The 22,894-nt window shown below is 38.0% G+C and overlaps 2 protein-coding genes across 3 annotated transcripts; both read left to right on the top strand.

The window, feature by feature from the left end:
• The first annotated feature begins 1,504 nt into the window (after window positions 1-1,504).
• On the top strand, window positions 1,505-6,676 carry iqcc (IQ motif containing C). The gene is made up of 5 exons (XM_026939422.3): window positions 1,505-1,692; window positions 1,864-2,007; window positions 3,041-3,314; window positions 5,323-5,444; window positions 6,394-6,676. The coding sequence occupies exons 1-5, from the start codon at window positions 1,645-1,647 to the stop codon at window positions 6,427-6,429; spliced, it is 624 nt and encodes a 207-aa protein (XP_026795223.3). The 5' UTR covers window positions 1,505-1,644; the 3' UTR covers window positions 6,430-6,676.
• A 176-nt stretch (window positions 6,677-6,852) lies between these two features.
• dcdc2b (doublecortin domain containing 2B) lies at window positions 6,853-22,630 on the top strand. Of its 2 annotated transcripts, XM_053232629.1 has the most exons (14): window positions 6,853-7,251; window positions 7,478-7,597; window positions 7,730-7,928; window positions 9,666-9,723; window positions 13,197-13,267; window positions 14,437-14,568; window positions 14,662-14,808; window positions 14,905-14,944; window positions 15,031-15,087; window positions 15,244-15,427; window positions 16,949-17,055; window positions 18,125-18,196; window positions 18,352-18,558; window positions 20,280-22,630. In XM_053232629.1, the coding sequence occupies exons 2-14, from the start codon at window positions 7,516-7,518 to the stop codon at window positions 20,361-20,363; spliced, it is 1,440 nt and encodes a 479-aa protein (XP_053088604.1). In that variant the 5' UTR covers window positions 6,853-7,251; window positions 7,478-7,515; the 3' UTR covers window positions 20,364-22,630. The 2 variants fall into 2 exon arrangements, with proteins under 2 accessions (XP_053088604.1, XP_053088603.1); XM_053232628.1 differs by having other exon boundaries at window positions 6,853-7,597.
• Window positions 22,631-22,894: the final 264 nt, after the last annotated feature.

The raw sequence follows: 22,894 nt of genomic DNA, 5'->3' as shown, positions 1-22,894 counted from the left end.
CATTTTTTACATTTTTTTTATTGTTCCTTTAAACTGAAACATTTACAAAGGTTTAGACCTACGGTTGAATATTAATAGCATGCAGTAGCTTATCAGTCAGGTTTAGAAAACTAAGCACTATTTTACTAATGTAGAGAACAGAGAAATTATTGCTAGTCAACACACAAGGAAAAAATATTTTCTAAATGGTTTATTTATGGAAATTGTAGTAGCTCTTTATTCAGTTGAGGTAGCTAAGTAGCTAAGCTACTAGTCTGCCTGAATTCTCCTTTAGCCAATGACACTTTAGCTACATTATGTTTATTTGTTTTTATTTTTTGACAGGCTAAACAGTATCTGGCAGTTAAGAGACTTGAACTCGCAACCTTCTGGTCGCTAGCACAGAAGCCAAGCCATTGTCAAATTCACACCTTTGTTTTAGGTGTATATGTTTTGCTAAATGTTAAATGATTATGCTATTTTTAAGATAGTCTATTGTCTATTAAGCAAGATGTGTGTGTTTTTTTTTTCATCATTTAACTGTGAAGTAGTTTGCATTTTGAAATGAAAAATAAATTTGATTTCATACAAAAAGATGTGTTTTGTCTTTATAGATCTTGTGTCCAAAATGCTATCAAAAATCCTGTCAGGAATTCTGTTGGGCTAGCTCATCTTATAGCTGTGAATATTATAAACATTTATTAATATTACTTTAAACAAACATCTCCTGTCAAAAATCTTGTAAGTAAAGTGTATGCTAGCTAGCAAACAGTGAACATTTAGGAATATTACTTAAAAATTCTCTCATAAATCTTGTTAGGTTAGATTGTGATAGCTAGCTAGTGTTAGCGATGAAGTTTACAAAAGATCCTGTCAGAAATCCTGTCACGTTAGCTCAGGATAGCTAACTAACAAAATGTGCAAAATGCTCAAAATATAATAAATAATTATTAATGATATTAATAAAAAATTTTCATATAATCAGAATTACTTCTTATTTTTATTACTACATCCTCTCAGAACTCTTGTCAGGTAAGCGCATGCTAGCTAGCTAGCGTTGGTCGTGTCAGACATTTGTCACCTTATGCTAGCTAACTAAAATTGAAATAAAAAAAAAAACAGTAATAAAAAATGAGTGAAAATAGTAAATTGAAAGAGTTAATATGAAACTTAAATAGAAAAAAAAAAAAATTAATTTTGGCACAAATTATCCTGCAGATATTTTAGCTATTTTAGCACCTTGCATTGCAAACAATCACATTAACAGTGATGTTAACGTGTTAAACTGTTAAAAGTGTTTGATTTATAAAAATTTATTATCTTATACATGTTTAATATAAAAAATAAATCCATAGTTTGAGCAAATGAACTGGTTTTATGACGCGAGTAGCGCTTTCTCTCCGATCCTCAAGGGGGCGCAAAATCTACAAGATCAGTTCGACAGTTGCACAAAGCGAAGAAACGAACGGTTTTTGTTGCTACGTAACGTCGAATCTCAAATGCACAACCCGCCTACACAAGCGCACTATCTAGGGTATACAGTGACTATGCAGTAGGCTACATAGTAGTACACTTTATGTCGAATAGGGCGCTATTTGGGATCGAGCCTGGGAAATCGCTTATAACAACAGCGCGTTCAAAAACTTAGTGATGTTTTAAGGATAAATGATAATGGGTAGACAAGAATGGATAAATAATATGATATACTTCCAGGTATGTTTATAGCGTGAGGTAAAATGGTTTAATTCATTAGTTTACTAACTAGGTATGGTTTAACTCTGTTCCTTCATAATGTAGCTAGCTAGTTTGGCCAAGCAGATTAGCTAGAGTGTTGACTTCCGGTTTGCATCTTAATTCTGATGAATGATGCTTTGTGTGTTTCAGGCGCGGTGTCGCGGATATCTGATGAGGAGAGAAGTGAAGTGTGTTCAGGCTGAATATGAGGACACAGTGAGAGAGCTGGAGGGAGGTGTGGAGCACCTGAGCTGGAGAGGACAGCTCATACCCAGACCTCACTTCACTGATGCTGTAAAGCTCATTACACATCATTACACATCATTTCAGCATCAGGAAGGAACCGTTTCTGAGTTGCCATTTAAGGAAAAAAAAAAAAAAAAAAGGGGGCGGAGCTTGTTCTGCAGTGTGTACACCGAAGTGGCCAAAAATTAAATGTACACAATTTCCCCTAGGGGGGGCACAATCAATGGTTTAGTAGTTAACACTGTTGCCTCACACCTCCGGGGTTAAGGGTTCGATTCCTGCCTCCGAACTGTGTGTGCGGAGCTTTTGTGTTTTCCCTGTGCTTCAGGGGTTTCCTCCGGGTACTCCAGTTTCCTTCTCCAGTCCAAAGACATGCATTGTAGGCTGATTGGCATTTCCAAATTGTCCGTAGTGTGTGATTGTGCCATGCGATGGGTAGGCACCCCGTCCAGGGTGTCCCCCACGTTGTGCCCAGAGTGTAAGCGGTACAGAGAATGGATGGATGGATGGATGGACAATTTCCCCCTTAACCCGTATGTGGCCTGATTAATCAAGACATGATTGATGTCTGAATAAATAAGGAAAGGTTATAGCTACCAGTTTAGCATCATACAATCATAATTTGGCTTCTTAACACTTCAGAAATTTTCCACAAGTTTCTTCTTTTAGTGTTTGTTACCTTTTTCTGCCTCAGACGTGATCTTGTCCTCAGTGCAATCTCTTTTTCAAGATTTTTATTTATCATGTATGCAGTTATATACAGTATATAACTCGCAGTGAGATGAAAGCCTGGCCTACTCCTCTATAGACTGTACATTTAAATACTAAATTAAAAATCAGAAATCGTAAGAAATAAGATAATAGAAATGAGAAATATATGTGCAGTGTGCGGAGTATCAGTGGAGAGACTTTTTGGAGTCTTAAGGGATCTGAGAAGAGGACATATCTGTATTGAGGAGTCTGACGGCCTGAAAGAAGAAGCTTTTAATACTAGTGGAATTAAAACGACTAAAGTAAATAAAGTGCAAAGATTAATCACACATGGGAGTATTTCTGATTTTTGTCTCATTTATCTCATCAGGACACGGACAGCGCCTTTTTCAGATATCCTCGGCCAAAGATCCAGACCCAGGAATGTCCTGAGGTAGTGGAGGAAGCGAAGGTGCAGGATGAAACACCTTGCCTTCACTCAGAGGTCCTGGTTCCTGAGAGGGATGAAGAACCGATCTGTGGCCCGGAGATGGACACCGGCACACCACCGGGGGGCGATACAGAGCGAGAGGGAGTAGGGAGCGACAATGCGGCTGAAACGGCTGCTCTGGTTCTGCACATGAGCGACAGCATACTGCAGCATGGTGAGTGTTAGTGATCGTACACCAGCACTCTCTTTCACACTTGCATACTTGTACATTAGCAAGTATACTACCACTAAACACGCTTTGTGGTGCACAGATGCATACAGACTAGCATCCTCCTAGCTGTACAAGCACATATCTTGTATACTAGCACACTACTTACGTTACTAAGACATTGACATACTAGCATATTTGCACAGCTGCATGCATACTAGCACCCTCCTTGCTATATTAGCGCACACTGTGTATACTAGTGTACATTATGTATACTAGCCCATTATTTATATCCTAGGACCTCTGCATACTAACACAGCTTCACCGTTGCATACTTACAGACTAGCAGGCTTGCATACTAGAACACTTGCACACTAACACTTGCATGCCATCATACTACTTGCTATATTAGCATGCTTACTTACTTACACACTACTTGCATCTTAGAACACTTGCATACTAGCACCCTACTTACATACTAGCACCCTACTTACATACTAGCACCCTACTTCCATACTAGCACACTGCTTGCATGCCATCATAATACTTGCTATACTAGCATACTTCTTGTATACTAAGACATTACTCGCGTCTTTTGGATACCCGTATACTAGCACACTTCTTGCCTACTAGCACACTACTAGCCTACTAGCACACTACTAGCCTACTAGCACACTTCTTGCCTACTAGCACACTTCTTGCCTATTAGCACACTACTAGCCTACTAGCACACTTCTTGCCTACTAGCACACTACTTGCATACTAGCACACTACATGCTTACTAGCACACTTCTTGCCTACTAGCACACTACTTGCATACTAGCACACTTCTTGCCTACTAGCACACTACTAGCCTACTAGCACACTTCTTGCCTACTAGCACACTACTTGCATACTAGCACACTTCTTGCCTACTAGCACACTAGTTGCATACTAGCACACTTCTTGCCTACTAGCACACTACTTGCCTACTAGCACACTTCTTGCCTACTAGCACACTACTTGCATACTAGCACACTACTTGCATACTAGCACACTTCTTGCCTACTAGCACACTTCTTGCCTACTAGCAAACTTCTTGCCTACTAGCACACTACTTGCATACTAGCACACTTCTTGCCTACTATCACACTTCTTGCCTTCTAGCACACTTCTTGCATACTAGCACACTTCTTGCCTACTATCACACTTCTTGCCTTCTAGCACACTTCTTGCATACTAGCACACTTCTTGCATACTAGCACACTTCTTGCCTACTAGCACACTACTTGCATACTAGCAAACTTCTTGCCTACTAGCACACTACTTGCAAACTAGCACACCACTTGCATACTAGCACACTTCTTGCCTACTATCACACTTCTTGCCTTCTAGCACACTTCTTGCATACTAGCACACTTCTTGCATACTAGCACACTTCTTGCATACTAGCACACTTCTTGCCTACTAGCACACTACTTGCATACTAAGACATTACTTGCATCTTTGGATACTTGTGTACTAGCACACTTCTTGTATACTAAGACATTACTCACATCTTTGGATACTTGTATACTAGCACACTGCTTGCATCTTAAGACACTTGCATACTAGCACACTTCTTGTAATCCTAGCACATGCTAGAATACTAGTACAGTTGCATACTTACAGATTAGTACACTAACATGCTTGCACACTTGTTTACTAGCATGCTCGCATATTGTAATACCCCTGCACTTGCCTGCTAGTATACTACTACACCAGTCCACATTTGCATACACTTCTTGTACACTTGCACACTTTTACTGTTGCATATTTGCACGCTAGCACACTTGCACAGCTGCACACTAATAGTATACTCTGTAGTATACATGCACACTATACATAATGCTACTATACATGCACACTATGCAGTACACACTACCGCTATACTAGTATACCTACGTAATAGCACGTGTGTGAAATGTACACTTATTTAATAGTACACTAGTATAGGAATAAACTTGTGTGTGTGTGTGTGTGTTGTCTCTGGCAGCTCCCCCGATGCGCACTCTGCTGAAAGATGTAGCACACACTCCTGAGGCTCTGAAGCAGCACAGAAACACTCTGGCCATGGAGCTGCTGTGGATCCAACAGGCCGTCGCCAGCAGGAAGAAAGTACGCAGTGGAGATTAAATTTTATTATTCTTATGATATTTTAGATTGTTTAAATGTACTAAAGTGTTGCGTGATAGAATATTACTCTGCTCTAAATGTTTCGGTATTGAGGAATCAGGGTCTAGTTAAGTACTCGCACTTAAACATCAACAGTTCAATGCAAATATCTGGAACTTTCCACCTCCAGTGCACCTGTAGTGAATTTTTTATGAAAGAGATATGTTTCACGCTAATTCAGACTCTCCCGTATATCACTAAAGTATTTAAAAATCACCAAAAGTATACTACTACTACTACTACTAATAATAAATAATAATAATAATCTCTGTCTTGTCGGGAATGTGAACAGTTCTAGTCTCCTTTGATTTCTGGTCAGTGCACCAGTGTTTATGAAATGATATTATTGAACCTGAACGTTGCTCACTTACATTATAGTGGCTATAAACAGTCACTCTTTCATCAGCCTCTCTTTTTTTCTCTCTCTTGAAGTTAATAAGACAAAAAAACTTGTCATGTTAGCAGAAAACCTAAAGTTACAGCTTTACCTCTGACTATTACAAAGCGCTGACACTGGAGACTCCTTCCATAAATGTTAAATAAACGTCTCCTTAAGGAAAACTTCACCATATCCACAATCTCACGTTTTTTTTTAATCCGTTTATGTGGAGCGTCTGCCGTACACGTCCCTGTGATCGAGTTGTTACTATAGAAACGATAAAAGCATTATTGTTACCCTGTGATCTGCACTGATGTCTGAGCTGCTGTTGTAGAAAATTAATCAACACCTCCTGACCAATCAGAATCCAGAATTCAGCAGCGTTGTGGTATAAGTTGCATTAATATACCGTGCACTTCTTTTTTTTTCTTTTTAAAAAAAATCATGTTACACTGCTGTGTGTGGATGTGCATCATATTGTCCTTGTGTGTCTTCTTTTTTTTTTTATTTTAGTATCTGACCCTGAAGCAGAAGATGGAAACGTCGTAGCGACAAAGGACCTGGAAATGCTGAAAAAGTGGACACTTGAGTGTTTAGTGGCTTCACAAGTGAAGGTTTAATTGGACATTGACCTTCTTCAGTATATTCTCCTGTCACCTTCTTATTTCTGCTGGAAACGGAAAAAAAGCGTTGAAGAAAGCAGGATATAAAGAACTTAAAGGCGATTTTATATCGAGCCGTGACGCTGTGCCTGTTTATTTTTGTTTAATCTTTAATAAATGCTATTTATTTTGTACACACTTGATGTCTGTTGAGAATTTTAGTCATCCATTAGAGGGATTATTTTTGAATAAAATGTGCAGTGTGTGCTCCCTGATGAGAGCCTACAGCTTTGTGCACACGCTCAGTCCTACAGATTTACGGCTGTATGTCATGTACACAGTGTGTGCGGCCCACAAAATGTGAAAAGTCACATTTTTGTTTACGTTCTATGAAATAATGCGTGTTGTCTTTAGTACGGCGAAGTGAGGGGTCATTAGGAAAGGTCGCTAGATTTATGTGCGCTGAACCTTTTGTACTTCTGTACGTCTCTCTCTCTCTCTCTCTCTCTCCCTCTCTCTCTCTCTCTCTCTCTCTCTCCTTCCTTCTCCCCCTCTTTTGTTGTTACCAGTGATCGCTGGCAATGCTGCCATAGCAACCAGGAAACACTCCAGTGTGTGTGTGTGTGTGTGTGTGTGTGTGTGTGTGTGTGGGATAGACACTAAACGCTAAACGCTTGAGCTGGTGAGGAGCGCAGGACGCTGTAGGAAAGGAGATATATTCAGTCTGATGCTAGAGGTTGTAAGGCTTCTGTGGATGAACTGATATTCTGTAAGTATGAGAGAGAGTGTGTGTGTGTGTGTGTGTGTGTGTGTGTGTGTGTGAGAGAGAGAGAGAGAGAGAGAGAGAGAGGAAGAGTGTGTGTGTGTGAAAGAGGACGAGTGTGTGAGAATGCACTAATGTATAGTGTAGAAATCTCCTGAAGTCTATGGATGATGGTTGTGTGTGGGCTCAGAAAGTGTGTATGTGTGTGTGTGTGTGTGTGTGTGTGTGTTAGTTATAGTGGGAAATCAGATTTTGCCCGGGTCAGGCGTGATGGCCTCCAGTGGAGTAACTGCCCTCCTGCCTCCAGTGAAGAGCGTGGTGGTGTACAAGAATGGAGATCCCTTCTTCTCAGGTCTGCCCTTTTCTGCTTCCTGTATAATGATTAACGTTGAGCGTAACAGACTCTAGCGCTACTTCCATGACGTGTTTCCTGAGTTTATAATTAAAAATGTTAAAACATTGTGTTCCTCTCCGTGTGATCCAGGGAGGAGGTTTATCGTGAACCAGAGGCAGGTCGCCACTATGGAGTCTTTCCTGAACGACGTCACTCTCAGCATCGGAGCCCCGCTGGCCGTGCGTACGCTGTACACGCCACGCCACGGGCACCGCATACCCGATCTGGAGCACCTCCAGCAGGGGGCGCAGTACGTGGCTGCCGGATTCGAGAGGTTCAAGAAGCTCGAGTGAGTGTGGGGGAATAAATATGAAAATAACAAATATACTCCTTATTCGGGAATAGGGATGGGATGATATATCTGTATCGCGATGTATCGTGATAATCAGAAATACGATACCTACTTTTTTACAGTTTTAGAAGTTTAACTCCATTGTGATTATTTTAAAAATATCGCAACTCTTTTAATTTTTTTCAACAATATTCTAGTAGGTTCTCTAAGCAAATTATATAATATATATATATATATATATATATATATATATATATATATATATATATATATATATATATATATATAATATAATATAAAATTTCCTTCATAATCCATGATGCATGGGTCCTTGAGACTTTACCTTAAGCAGAGGTTTTGTAATAAATCTCAAAACCTGTTACTTAAAGCATGCTACTTTTCAGTTTTTTTTGTATTATTACAATTATTTTTAAATTATGAACCCTCTTCAGTTGGAAAACGTTGCCATGATGTTTCAGAAACCGTGAAACTACGTTGTACGATTAATCGTAGCATGAATTTATCAGATTGTCCTATCCCCAATTATTTACTAATAACTGATGTAGTGGCATTTAACTGCATGGACTTCATAAATACAACGGACACCAGTGCAACACGTGTTTTGAAGGACTAGTGTAATAAAAATAACAAAATTTACGTTTACTCTTTTCCCTTATAGCCGAATAGTTTTGCACCAGAGTTACGAAGATAATGTAGCTACTAATGCAAGTCTCAGAAATTTCACTCCGAGTGTAACGTACTAAACCTCAGCGAGTAGCTGAAAGCTGGAACGCTACAGGAGACGTCCATATCATCTCAGACATCTTAGACAATCAGAAGTGCAGTGCAGTTTGGGATCAATCCGCCTCCTAGTTTTCAGTGTCTTTCCATTCAGTTTGATTTTAAAACTGGACGTTGTCACAAAGCAGCTTCTGGATGTAGATTAGATCCCTAATGAGCGACCCGGAGGGGACAGCGGAGACGACACGAAACGACAAAGAAAGCTTAAGACTCAAGATGGAACCCGTCGTCTTCTGGGTGACGTCAGATTAGTGGGATTATAAATCGTTAGCGTATACAGGTGTAGAAGAGTAAAGACAAACAGTACTGAGTGTGTTGCAGATAAGATTTATATGCGATGTGAGATATTAGATGTGTTGAATAAGAGTTCTGGGACGATCACAGGACTGTCTTAGGTACAAATGTATGAAATCCAGGTGAGATTATGATCCAGTGAAGGCCAAAGTTGGAAGCTGGAAAGGCTTGGAGGTGATGCGGATGATAATGAAGTTCTTAAACTTGATGCTATTTTACTAAAAATTGGTCAATTAAATAAGGTTACATAGCTTACCAGTGTGGTTTGGAGCGTGGATATAAAGACTTTGGAGTATATTTATGGTAAAAGCTACATCTTATAAAGCTTTATGATTTTAATTTAGTTTTTGTGATGATTCTTCATCAATCCATGGTACACTCCTGTCCTTCTCACGCTGCCAAATATGTGCCACCGCTGACCAGCAGGATGTCGCGACTTTACAGCTCCGCATTATTCCCAGAATTCACGTTTTGGCGATAAAGTCAAAGGGCAAACCGACTTTGTGCAAACAAGTCGTCAGGAGTCACAGAAACCAGGCTGTAAAGGAGCCCTTTTCTCCAAACATTACTGCACCGGCGTGGGGGGTGTTTCTGCATGAGGGTTAATCTGTTTCTCTGCTTTTTATCGCTTTCTCACAGTTATCTGAGTCTGGGGATGAAGAGAACTCCAGTGGCTCGAACCGGAGACGCCATGCAGGTGAGTGTGTGTTATTATAACTACATGATATTTATACGCAGCAAGTGCGCATTAAAATACGCCTTAAAACACGATCGCTGTTCACTAAAGCTGATTTCTCGTCTGGGATATAAACAGGAAACCCTTTTTTAAACTAGAAAATTATTTGAAAGTGTTTTGTGCTTTGCTACTGTACTTAAGTGTCAGGTAAGATTATTTGTACTTCACCGGGACTGATTTACTGATTATAAATCCCAAAGATGTTTTTTCATATGAGGCGTGCTGAAGTGTAGGAGGTTGGGTATCTTTCCAGGATTCTAAGTATCTGTTGTACTGCTGTGATTATAGCAACAGTAACCAGGTAGAAGTTGTTGTTTTTAATCTTAGTTTTATTTCCTAAAAGACGTTCCGCTCGTGAAAGTGGAAGGTCATATCCAGCCATCAAGATATTTGAACACAATTTCCCAAAGCGGCTGACTCTTTGTACACTGCCAGAGAGCATGAATATACATGCCAGTTTCCCGGTAACATTCCAGTGTTTATTTTTGCTCAAACTACCCATTTTATAAATTAATCATGTACTGTGAAATGTAATAATACATGTGTAAAACCTTATACTGGGTAAATTTACCTCTTGCTTCCTTTATATACCTCCCATTGTTGGATAAAAGTCTATTCCATGTATGTTTATCTGTGTCACTATTAAGGTTTCTTTGCCAAATCAGTCTCAGGTTTTCTTTTTCTTTCTTTGTGTCTTTCTTTCTGTTGTGCTTATTTAATTTATTTCATTTAACTAATTCATTTAAATAATTTCATTTTATATTAATTATTATTTTTATTCAATTTATTTAGTTTATTTATTTATCTAATTTGTTTATACTAATTATTTAATATTAATGCACCATTTTTTTCTGTAAACCTTATTTCTTAGCTACATTTCTTTATTTTTAATGTATTTATTCAAAACTTTTTTTTTAAAGTTTAAGACTAATACACAGTTTTGTTTGTTTTATTTTTAATTTAATTAATTAATTAAATTTTGCTTTGATTTATTTATCTAGCTTATTACTCCAATTAATTTTACATTTTTATGAATTAAGTTTTATTTAACTGATTAAAACCTACGTTTAAAATCAGATCCGTAGCTGTCTGAAGCACGTGTGTGAAGATTGGGGCCTGTATTAATGGAAAAGATCTTGAGTCTGATGGGTGAAATAGACTTCCATTACTTAGTAGCTATGATTAGCCTCGTAGCTGTAGTGCAGAACTGCGGTGTGATGAAGCAGAGTCACAGTTAGCATCCTGAAGTTGATTATTTTCCTATATCAGCATGTCACATAGTGTTTTATTCCTCTTACACCACAGCAATTTATTAAAAAATGTATTTATTTACTAAAAAAAACAACACATCAGACTTTTTATTCATTTATAGTTACATTTAATGATCGTTCCTGATCTCAGTTACGTTATAGCCAACATAAACAGTCACCTGCATCTCTTTTTGCAGTTAATAAGACAGAAGTATGCAACTTGTCACGTTACTGAGGAACTCACCTTGCTGATGTATTTTTATAGAACTGTATATTCAGCTGTGCTTCATACTTTCTGTTGTTGTGTTGCTGTGACTCTGATTATCTGTGTGTGTGTGGGTGTGGTGGAAAGAAAGAAAGAACGCGTCATTATTGTCCTGTCTAACAGTCGGATGGACACAGTGATATCAGAGTATTAAACTTGTCCGGGCATGTCGGAGCTGTAACGTATCCGGGTTTCAATCAAACTAAAACACTCGATAGGAGTTCGAGTTCAAGGACAGCTGCGTGATACGGAGCAAAATATCAGGCTGCGGTGATATTTGTCCATGCGATAGCGATTGTAATGTATCTTAATTTATTAAAACATATCAAAAGGCTTTATATTTGTACATTTTCTTGTAACTTTAACTGCGTTAGCTCAAAATGCCACTCAATCTCAGAATTGTTTTTTTTTTTTTGAAATTATGTAATTACATCTTTAAAAGATTATTGCACTTTTATAACAACAATTTTGACGTGAATCTCTCATATCTCTTCAAATATGTCCAAAATATGGATCCTTAAATATCAACTGTAATTATGCTTTCTTCTCAATGGGTCAGGTTTTCTTTCTTTCTTTCTTTCTTTTTTTTTTTTTTAAAAAAGCTGCTTACTTAGTAAGTATGCTGCCAAATGAAACACAGGGAAAGGGACGATTTTAACCAAGCGCTTATTCTGAATATTGTGGTACATTTTTTAAACTGATTATCACCGTTTACTTTGCCCAAAATGCTGTGCTTGATTGCTGCATTTCATGCAAAAATACCTTTCATCTGGAGTAGCTGTAAATAGTCAGGAGTAATGACCAAGCTATGTGGAGCAGCAGAAAATCAGATAAGTTTATTTCCCAGAAATATGTGAGCAATCTCTCTGGGGAAGTAAAAATAAATCAAATGATGATATTAGTGCACTTTTCCAAGTACTCTATCAAAATAACAAATGCTTTAAGGTTTCTGTAGTCTAGTTTAGTTTTTGTCCTGTTTGTGTTGCTTCAGTTCATTATATAACAATGTAGAAAGCTGTAAAGTTAAAATGTCTCATCACTGCTGCTACGAGAATGCTCATTTTTAGCTAGTGTAGCTTTAGATTTTATTATTATTATTATTATTTTTATTTATTTATTTATTTTTTTACTGTGCTAATGTTTTAGTGTAGTTTAGAGTTTGTCGTGTTTGTGATGCCGTAGCTCAAGGCTGGATTGCTTGCAAATCCAGAGTTGTTACTACAGATTTTTATTTCTTCTGGAAAATATAATTCTCTACACACATCCTTAAGTTGTTATATTGCAATGTGTAAAGTGAATTTGTCCGATCACATGCGATATAATAATGTTTTTTTTTGTTTGTTTGTTTTTAACTAGTGTAGCTTTGGCCTTTTCAGTGGTTGCACCAAGTGTACCTTCCTGTAACGCCTGGAGTAACATGCCTACCGTAAATAGACTAATAAATGTGCAGTTCAGAACAACTGTTAAAAATGGGGCTTAATTCAGAATTCAGACACATTGTAAAAGAAGGTTATGTACTGAATTAATGAACTTTTTCCTCGTCTGTGATCCATGATTCAGAATTTAATACCAGCAGAGGCAGTAGAGTGAAAAGACAATATTCTGTACTATGGGGTATGATGGGTATTAATTATTTTGAATTATTTAAATAACCACTCTGCTAGTACAGACGTTCATTATCCATGCAGCTCTATTTAATCAGCGTCAGAGCTGAAACGAGGTGTTGTGTTTCATTCACAGGAATCCTGCAGCCACAGTGACAAGATTGTCTTTTGTAGTACTGATTGATTTGAAGGCACATGCGATAGGAGCTGGGTGTTAGGCGAGCGTTAGACGCGTGGCGAGACGTCTTTTGTCTGTGATTCGTGATGCGTTCCAGGTTTCCGGTCTGCTTTACACCTTTGTGTTGCCCTCCGCAGGCTAAAGGACTCAGCAGACCCAACGTGTCCGCAAAATGGAGGAAGGTTATAACTCTGCCCTGCATTATACAGTGAGTAACACAGCTCTCTCTCTCTCTCTCTCTCTCACACACACACACACACACACACACACACACACACACACACGCAATATGGGTGTACAGAGTGTAAAGGGGCTTCCTGAGTCTTTTATCCTATACTTTATGATTATTTTCATATACAGTGCCCTCCAGAATTATTGGCACCCTTATATATATTATTTAATTTGTGCTCAGACATAAAGGAAAAATAGACTTTTTTTTTCCAAACAAAATTTTTTTAAATTAGTGCAATTGTTTTAGCCAAAATTTCAGCATCCTCACAGTTAATATTTTGAATAACAGGAGTCTCTTCCTGTAATATCTAACAAGGTTGTAGAAGAATTTTAAGCTCCTTTTTATTCTTAGGATTGTGCATATGAATATGTCTCTTCATTCCAGACCACAGGGTTTAGCTTCTGCGATTTGGAAGTAAGTATTGGTTCATCGTCTCGTAGAAAGCTCCATCAGTGGCCAAGTCTGGACCTCCTGGCAGAGGAAGCCATGTTTTGGGCTGAAATATCCCATCGCTCCGAAGCATCGCTGATCCAGCACTATATTTATATTTAGTTTAGTCCTCAGGGCTGTCAGCAATTTCTGCAACATATTTTGTTATATATATTTTCAAGAGAAAATACTATTGTTATATGTACTATTGTAGAGTAATAATTTCTTTGTTAGAGCAATTGTTGGGAGAATTTGCGTGATTGTGCAATGTTTATTTTATAAAATCTTTTTTTTGAAGGGTGCCAGTAGTTCTGAAGGGCATTGTATCTAAAGTTATTATTCATTAATAAATAATAATTACTGCTAATATAATTATTATCATAATAAATACTGTGTTTAATCATTTATACATAAAGCTCTTTGGGACTCAATGAAAAATTCAATAGGAATATATATAAAAATAATTACTACTAAGAATAATATTATATTTATTCCTACTAAATTTTTAAAAAGTGTTTTGAAAGAATTTTAAACACATTTTTTGCAACCGGAAATATAATTAAATTAAAATGGAATTGTTATAAATCATATCATTTTGAATCTCTCTCTCACACAAACACACACACACACACACACACACACACTCCCTCGTGCTTATATTACGTCCACTCCTCCCGGTATTCCCGCATGCTGACACACACCCCATCTCTGTGCAGCGTGTTCAGGAATGGAGACGTCCTCAGTCCTGCCATGCGCTTCATCATTCCTCGGAGTCTGTTGAAAAATTTGGAGCAGATTCTCAGCCTGGTCTCGGAGAAAGCCATGCTGCGCACGGGCGCCGTTCGCAGGTAAACACACACCTACGCGTGTGCCCCGTGCAGACTCCGGTCTACAGTTGTTTGGGGTTTGTTTTAGCTTTCGTGTGACCTTTGACCTCTCAGGCTGTGCACCCTCGACGGCGTGACGGTGACCTCGGCGGAGGAGCTGGAGAGCGGCCAGTGTTATGTAGCCGTCGGTGCCGAGCGCTTCAAGAAACTTCCTTACGTGGAGCTGCTGCTGAACAAAGCACCAGGAGGCAGTGCAGACAGGTGAGGAAGAGGAGGAGGAGGAAGAAGATGATGATGATGGTGGTGGTGGTTTGTAAAACGGTTGACGGATTTTGATTTGTTTTGTCCGTTCTTTAGACATTACGTTGCAGATCGTGGCCTGCACAGGAGGTCAGAGGTAAAGCATCACCTTCTCAGGATTACATTTGTAGCTGCACTGAGTGATGTAGATCTAATCCTGTTTATTTTCACGATGTCTCACAGAACAGGAAGTTTCCTCAAGACAGCAACAGTGACTCCGCCCTCCTTCACTCACCTGAGGTAAGATGGATCTCATGTGTCTCTAGGATGTGAGCTAGGATGTGATTTTTGCACCTTATTCTACATTTTTGAACTCATTCATCTTATTTAAAAGCCCAAACATTTGTGCAGTGACTGTTAAGTGTTTAGCGTTTAACCGAATACTGTGTGTCTCAGAGGGACGGCAGGCGCGTGAAGTCCACGGGAGACGAGGCCGAGCCGGAAGGAGCGAATCTTTCTCAGCCGCTGCAGAGGAGGAGAGAAGGAAGAGGGGAAAGAGAGGAGAGCTCCATATTCTACGCCAAACCCGTCCGAGTGCGCAAACACAGACCCCCACACAGAGCTGCGGCCAGAAACGCAGGTAAGAGCATGGAGAGGAGGTTCAGGACTGTGTATTGTACATATTTAAATAATGATCTTAATATTTAAACATTTAGATTGTGTTCATAAAATTAAAATTTTCACTTAAGGGGGTCCCTGGTTGCAAAAGATTGAGGTTTAGTCACCACTCTCTATTCTCGATACGTGAGTGATAATTTGATGTATACAACATGTATTTAAAGCAGCCTAAGAGTAGCCTACTTATGTAATTTAGACATTTTTTAATTTAGAGAACAGTTTTATTTTAATCTGAAAACAAAATGTATCTTTCATTGTGACTGATGGGTACAAAGGCCACGCCTCTTTCACTGGGACTGATATGGATAGATGGATGGATGGATGGATAGATGGATAGATAAATAGTTTAACTTTGTAACTTTGATAACTTTGTCATTGCACAGTACAGGTATTCACCAACGAAATGCACTTTATCTACCAGAAGTAGCGTTAGTAGCATTGTGCAAACAAAGTGCAGGTTGAATATGTAAATATATATACAGTAAATAAATAATAAGGCTATGGGCAGTGAATATGTGCAGCAGCTATTTACAACAGTATAAAGGGTAAATTACACTACGTTATTATAGAGAAACTCTAATAGGTATTAAAAAAAATATATAGAATATATGCAAGTATTAGTTATAAATATATGTAAGAGATATGTACATTGTATATACAACAGTACCCAGATTATCTATGGATAATATACAATGTATAAACAGATAATATACAGATATATATGGTCTAGGATATATACCATCAATCTACAGTGATATAGAGATAATACAGAATATACAGTATAGAATAGAGCTGCATTACAGGATGATTACAGGCAGTAAAAACATCAGTGGCCTAATGGTGTAGCTGCACGGTGATGGTTGTGAGGAAGAAGCTGGTCCTGAGCCTGCTGGTTCTGGTGCAGATGCTCCTGTATCTCCTCCAGGAAGGAAGGAGGTTGAACAGTCTGGGACTGGGATGGGATGATGTTGGGACTGGGATGGGAGGAGCCCCTGATGATGTTGTGTGCTCTACACAGACATCTACTCTGGTGAAGATGTTCAGTGGCTGGGAGTTGGGCACCAGTGATGTGTTGGGCGGTTTTCAGCACCACCTGCAGGGCGTTCCTTTCAGACATTATGGAGCTGGAATACCTCACTGTGACGGAATCGGTCAGGATGCTCTCAATGCTGCAGCGATAGAAACATGTTAATATCTGGGGAGACAGATGGACTTTCGTCACTCTCCTCAGGAAGTAAAGACGCTGTTGCGCCTTCCTAACCAGAATTGAAGTCTTATGTTGCCAGGACAGATCCTCAGAGATGTGGCCACGCCTTCTTCCTAGGAACTAACAGACCGAGAAGCCATGCCTTGTTCCAGAAATACAGTCCCAAAGGAAACTAATTCAGTAACGTTTCTTAATAATAGATCTTTGTAATAAAGAGAGCTGCGTATGTGCTGTGGGTTTTAAAAGAAATAAGAATCTTGTGCGTGTCTCCTGCAGGCAATGCGAGTGTGTTTAAGGGCGTAGTGAGGAGGAGAGAGGAGGTGCGAGGAGCTGAGGAGGTGGCTGAGGATGAGAGCACGGCTGTGGAGCTTCCTGTAGATCAGGTGAGAACTCTCATCTTCACTCACTCTCACCCGACATCCATCAGCTCTTCCTGTCACTCCAGTCTCCACTCATAGCCCTAATTAATGTCCAAAAGGCTGATGCCATGATTTACTTAATTTGTATGTGTCATTTGCTGAAACAAAACAGCATTACATGCGTAGTAAACAAAAAATAAATGGAAAATATGAGCATAGACATGAGTGTGTTGTGTTTATAAGATGAATAAAACTAAACCCTGGTTAAATGCAGTTGGCATCAGACGTGTTTTTGCTACAAACATTAATATAAAACCAACCTTGCACCTGTAACAGTCATAATTTCAAGAAATGTTTTCAGTATTTTGACATAGGGTAACAAATTTAGAAAAATGAAATAAAACACTAGCTTTATTAAGCCTTCAAACAGTATAAACAAACCTCTGCAAATTTAGTACCTTCCCTTCAGTCATATCGGTTTACACACGTGTTTACATCTCAGGTATAAAATAACTCAAACTAGTGTTATTTTGCTTTGTTATATCAACTTGATTATCATTGAGGTGTCATTGATAATATCATTGAACTTTCACATGCAAAGGTTCAGTAAATTTATTTATTTATTTATTTGTTTGTTTACTTGGGGAAACTGGCTACTGTCCATGGTACTGAATCAGCTGTTGTCACTTACAAGGTCCAGTTTTAACAGAATTATCATTTGTACCGCTTTCAGTAATTAGAAGGCTATAAAATTACAACTTGTATTAGATTATAATAAAATTATATTATTTTACATTTCTGTTTCTTACTAGAGAAAATAATTATAAATTAAAAACAGCTCATGGTTGTCCTCACTATATGAGCTGTGGCCTCGTTCTATACCTAAAACATGGTGGTAAATAAATGTTAGTGAATTTCTAAAAAAAAAAAAAAAAAAAAAAAGTTTAACTATGGTAATTACAAATACAACCCAAAACACATTTATTTATTGCTGAAAATTGTTTTCACAGACTGGCAGATTATGCGTGAGAAACCTCACTGTATGAGCTGATTTATAGTTTTTCTCAGATCATGTCATTGTTTTCTTTTCCAGAGAGTTGCTGAAGTCGTTCAGGACGAGGAACTTGATGAGAGCCAACCAGAAACAACAAATCACATGCATCAGGTGTGTGTGTGTGTGTGTGTGTGTGTTTGTGTGTGTGTTTGTGTGTGTGTGTGTGTGTGTGTGAGAGAGAGAGAGAGAGAGAGAGACATTCATTATAGAGCACAATCTTCTGCTCTAATTAACCTCGTTGACGACTTGTCCTCTGGCTCACTCAGACAGGAGCACCTGATGAGCACATGACCTCATCTGCACACTCCAGTCCGTCTCCTAGCGACAGAGAGCACACTGTGAAGGAGTACGGGCCGTCTGATGGAGAGACCTCGTTACCGAGACGGAGCTCTTCTCCGAACGGGGAGACGGAAGCGCAGGATGAGGACATACTCAGCGAAGACCTGGAACAGGAAAGAGGCCAAGATGATAAAGTGGGTGGAGACAAATGCAGTAATTACAGAACGGCTGAAAATAAACTAGCAAATCTTTTTGTGTCAAACTGATTTGAGGAGGTCAAGGAGGAAAAATGATAATCAGAGGAGGAACATGGAGACGGTGATATATGTAAAAGCATTTTCATAAATGGAAAATGCAATTGCATACAAAAATATTGAATTAAAAATTGAATTAAAAAAAAACAAGTAAAAGTAAATAAATATTAATCATGAAGTTGAAATAAATAAAAAAGATGATGTAAATTATTTTCCTTAAAATTAGAGTGAATTTGAACTTGTATTAACTTTAAAACGCTTTGAGCCACGCCCAGTTCATGTAAAAAAAAAGCTGTATGACAACGTACTGTTTGTCATTTGAGCTCTACTTGGATGAACTATATCAGTGGATATGGCAGAAAGTAAGAGCTGTATGAGAATATTTTATTTATTTATCTTTTAAAATTAACAATATCAATATCCTTTGCCCACATCACCACCCCACTTTTCAGTGCAATAGTGTATAAGTATAATGTGATGTAGACACCTCCAGCACCTGCCTGGAAGAAAGAACTAGAAGAAAAAAATGACAACAAACAAACAAAAACGGAAAAAAGTGAAGGAAATGCACGCTGTGACCAAATGATAAGATTAAGAATAATTTAATTAATAGATACCGTGGCTATTGCCGGGTTAAAGAGCCACTAATGTAAGCCCAGAGGCTCGTCAGGAGTAGTGAGGGTAAAAGCGCAGCAAACACGGCTGCGACATTCAGAGACTCCCTCAATCAAGTTAATGGTACAAAAGGATTAAAGTTGAATTATTTATTTATAGAGGCAGATTACTAGATTATGACATTGCCAACTTTCCAAAATGGTCAAAGCAGCAGATCATGTTGGAGTCATGGTCAGAGAGAACAGCTTTCATGTGTGTGGTCCACTGAAGAAGCAATCTGAGAACGAAAAACAAAAAACTTTCAGTTTAAATGAACTAAAACCAAAACTAAAGCAAAACATTACTATTCAAATAAAATATCAAAATAAAAACACGATACATGAAGCACTGACTGAATGCAAACTGGAAGCTTTTTAAAAATGAAAACAAATTTAAAGGGGCAATGTGTATTTATTATTATTATTATTATTATTATTATTTTTATTATTATTTGCTGCATTTGTAAGGAAAACCTCGGCACTCGCTGACACCCCCCTCTCCCGAATGTTGCTCCACCCTCACTTCTGAAACCAATATTGTTTTATGCGTTTCCTTTAAAGGAGAAAAAAGAGGAGTGATTTGTTCCGCCTGGGCGGAGGGGGGCAGAGTTCATTTTCAGCCCAAAATAAAAATTTAAACAGAAGACCAAAACAGAGAAACTAAAGAGATGAACTGCACAAATATATTATGACTCACAGATTTGTTTTTTCCAGTTTAAGGAACACTTTGAAAAATTACAAACTGCACCTTTAAAACAATGTAGACTCATTTGCTGAGTAGGAAAAAAAAAACCCCACACTCGTTCAGTTAATAAAGAATTTATTTATTTATTAATTTTGCTTTAGCAGAAATGTTAAAGTATAAACATGCTTGTATTACTCATCAACTTTTTCATAGACCTTCAGGAATTTAGTCACCTGTACTGACATGGTTTGTTATTTCACTGTGTACTTTGCACTGTGTGTGTGTGTGTGTGTGTGTGTGTGTGTGTGTGTGTTTCATTTCAGGATGGACGTCCTCAGGAAGCTGACGAGCCGGAGACGCAGGACCACACCCGTCCTCCCTCCTCATCCTCACAGCAGAGAGAATGACCCAGATAGAAAGTATATATATCAGATACAACCGTAAATAAATACCCCCATAGTGTGTAAAGTCTAGCTCTAACCTTAATCATGTCCTGAGCGACGTTCTCCAGACTGTTCCTAATACGTAACATGTCCGTAATACAATCTCCAGACTGTTCTCTTACAGCTACGTCATGTAGACTTTACGGATCGTGAAGTTATTCGCCTGTGAATGTCTTTGACCCCCGTCATGTGATAATAGACGCTAATGAGACGCTGTTAGCCGATACGGTGCGCGATGAAGTCAGCATCACATATAAAGGAGACAAAAAAGTATCACACCACCTTTAAATATTCACCGTCACTTACGAAATATGAGCGAAAAACGTTGATCTGGGTATCTGATTAGACTAACGTGAGCTCCAAAATTATTGGCACCCTCTAAGAGAATGCGCAAAAATAATTGTAGATAAATAAACGATTTACCTTTTCTCTAACTCAACCGCTCTTATAAGAACCACTTCTGTCAGAAACCTGGCAAAATTACCGACACCCCAAAAATTATTTTAAATAATGGATATTTGATTAGAATAGTCAACTCCAAAACTATTGGCACCCTTTAAGAGAATGTGCAAAAATAATTGTAGAGAAATTACCTTTTTTTGTCTAACAAAATAGGAACTTATTTTAATAAAAATATTTTCTCTCAAAAATGTGGCAAAAATTAGTGACTGCCCAAAATATTTGAAATAAATACAAACCAATTTTTTTTTTGCATAAACAGTTTTTTTTTTTTTTCAAATTCATTTTATTTGACCAAATATGTAAAAATTTGGTCAGAGTTTGTAACACTGATGTATCCAAAAAAAAAAAACAAAAAGCTGTAGATAGCTGTTGAACAACAAAACTGACACCCAAATTGATTAGAATAGTCATCTACAAAATTACTGGCTTTAAGAGAAAGTTTTTGACACTTAAAAATTATATTAAATAAATCCAATTTTTAAAAAATGTTGCTCTGGCTCCAGAAAGTTATGAAGTTTGCGTGTAAAATCCTTTTGCCGTCATAAAAAAAAACCCCAAAAAAAACAGCCATTTTACCACTAAGAGTTTTCAATAATGATGTTTGTTGACCTGCAAAACCAGTTAATATTTTTCATGGCCATCAAAGTTGCTGAATTGACCCTTTAAAATCTGTAATACTGAGAGTGATGCTCATCGTTCACCCCTAACAGCACACTGCACTGACTTTAAGCCTGATGTTCACGGTTCACGGTATTAGTGCGGTTTTTGTGTTAGTTTTACGATAATTCAGTAGTTAATGTTCAGGAGATCCTGTTTACGTGAAGTCTGGAGCAAAGAGTGGAATATTTTAATACTTGTGTAAATTGTTCTGAATCTGCTTCATCTTGAGCCTTGAATAGCTGTGAAAGTCTGCAGCGTGAAACTGAAACACTCGCAGTCTGAGTTTAACCCTTTACATTCCCCAGCTTCTTATTCTGTAACTGCAGTGACAGTAACATTAAAGCTACGTAGCTGTGAGAGTGAGAGTAAGGGGTTCATGTGAACTCGTGCTTGTGTGTACGGATTTTCATGGGATTCCCAAACAAATTTAGAAAAATTGTGATTACATTTTCTTGGACCTATAGATAAATGTGAAATTTTTATGTTTTCTTATTTCATGTGTACTAATATTCAGGTTATATAGTATTAACAATAAACCGTCGAAAACGATGAAGAAAAATCCAGTTTGCTTTAACGTGTGAATAATAATATCACTCATAACATGGCAGGTATTTCAGTGAATTATTCTAATTAATAAAAAAAACCTCTATTACACATTTATAGAACACTATTTACAGTAACCAGATATAAGAGTTTTTACGATTCTCGATTCTGATTGTTCACGGTTTCTCAGTAACATGACCCACAACATTCGGAGAAGAAAGTGAGGCTGTTTATCATTCTTTAATAACTAAAAAAAAAAAAGTAATCGTTGGTATTTGCGGTGACATGCTGTTATAGGAAAATAATCAACTTCAGGTGGTAACGCCACTTCATCACACCACCCTGTCGTTTATTTATTGTACTATAGCAGCTTGTTTTATTCCTTACATATCACATATCACATAATGACACTCCAGCTGTGTATTTACACTCAGGTAGTTTCGGGAATAAAAAAATGGTTCTAGTTAATTTTACCAGCATGAGCCAGGTCAACCATTTGTTCATTTTGTTTCCTGAGGTTTACCAGAAACGTTGTGTAACTGATCAAAAAGCAAAAAAAAAAAAAAACCCACAAAACAAAACAATGTAGTGTCATCCTGCTGAAAAAGGAGCAGAAGTGAGTCTTTGTGCCATTGTACCTGTGGGGAGTAAAACCAGTCCAGGTGGGAATCAGTTCGAAAGCTGGATCTTCTTACATACACTGACATAAATCTTAAACTCTTTGTTCTCTAGCCCAGTTTCATTTCACCACACTGATGTGTGTGTGTGTGGGTGTGTGTTTTGGAAGAGGAGACAGTAAATCTGATCACATTGGCATGATCTGGAGCTTC

This window comes from Pangasianodon hypophthalmus, chromosome 3 (assembly GCF_027358585.1).
Source record: "Pangasianodon hypophthalmus isolate fPanHyp1 chromosome 3, fPanHyp1.pri, whole genome shotgun sequence".
In the NCBI taxonomy this organism is placed as follows: domain Eukaryota; kingdom Metazoa; phylum Chordata; class Actinopteri; order Siluriformes; family Pangasiidae; genus Pangasianodon; species Pangasianodon hypophthalmus.
This window is presented reverse-complemented; position numbering and strand designations above follow the sequence as displayed.

Bases quoted from the DNA above. Each gene is read 5' to 3' on its own strand.
- iqcc (XM_026939422.3), top strand. From the start codon at position 1,645: ATGATAATGGGTAGACAAGAATGGATAAATAATATGATATACTTCCAG. The intron at 1,693-1,863 runs GTATGTTTATAG...TGTGTGTTTCAG, and splicing joins ATAATATGATATACTTCCAG to GCGCGGTGTCGCGGATATCT. The intron at 3,315-5,322 runs GTGAGTGTTAGT...TGTCTCTGGCAG, and splicing joins CGACAGCATACTGCAGCATG to CTCCCCCGATGCGCACTCTG.
- dcdc2b (XM_053232629.1), top strand. From the start codon at position 7,516: ATGGCCTCCAGTGGAGTAACTGCCCTCCTGCCTCCAGTGAAGAGCGTG. The intron at 14,809-14,904 runs GTGAGGAAGAGG...TCCGTTCTTTAG, and splicing joins CCAGGAGGCAGTGCAGACAG to ACATTACGTTGCAGATCGTG. The intron at 15,428-16,948 runs GTAAGAGCATGG...TGTCTCCTGCAG, and splicing joins AGCTGCGGCCAGAAACGCAG to GCAATGCGAGTGTGTTTAAG.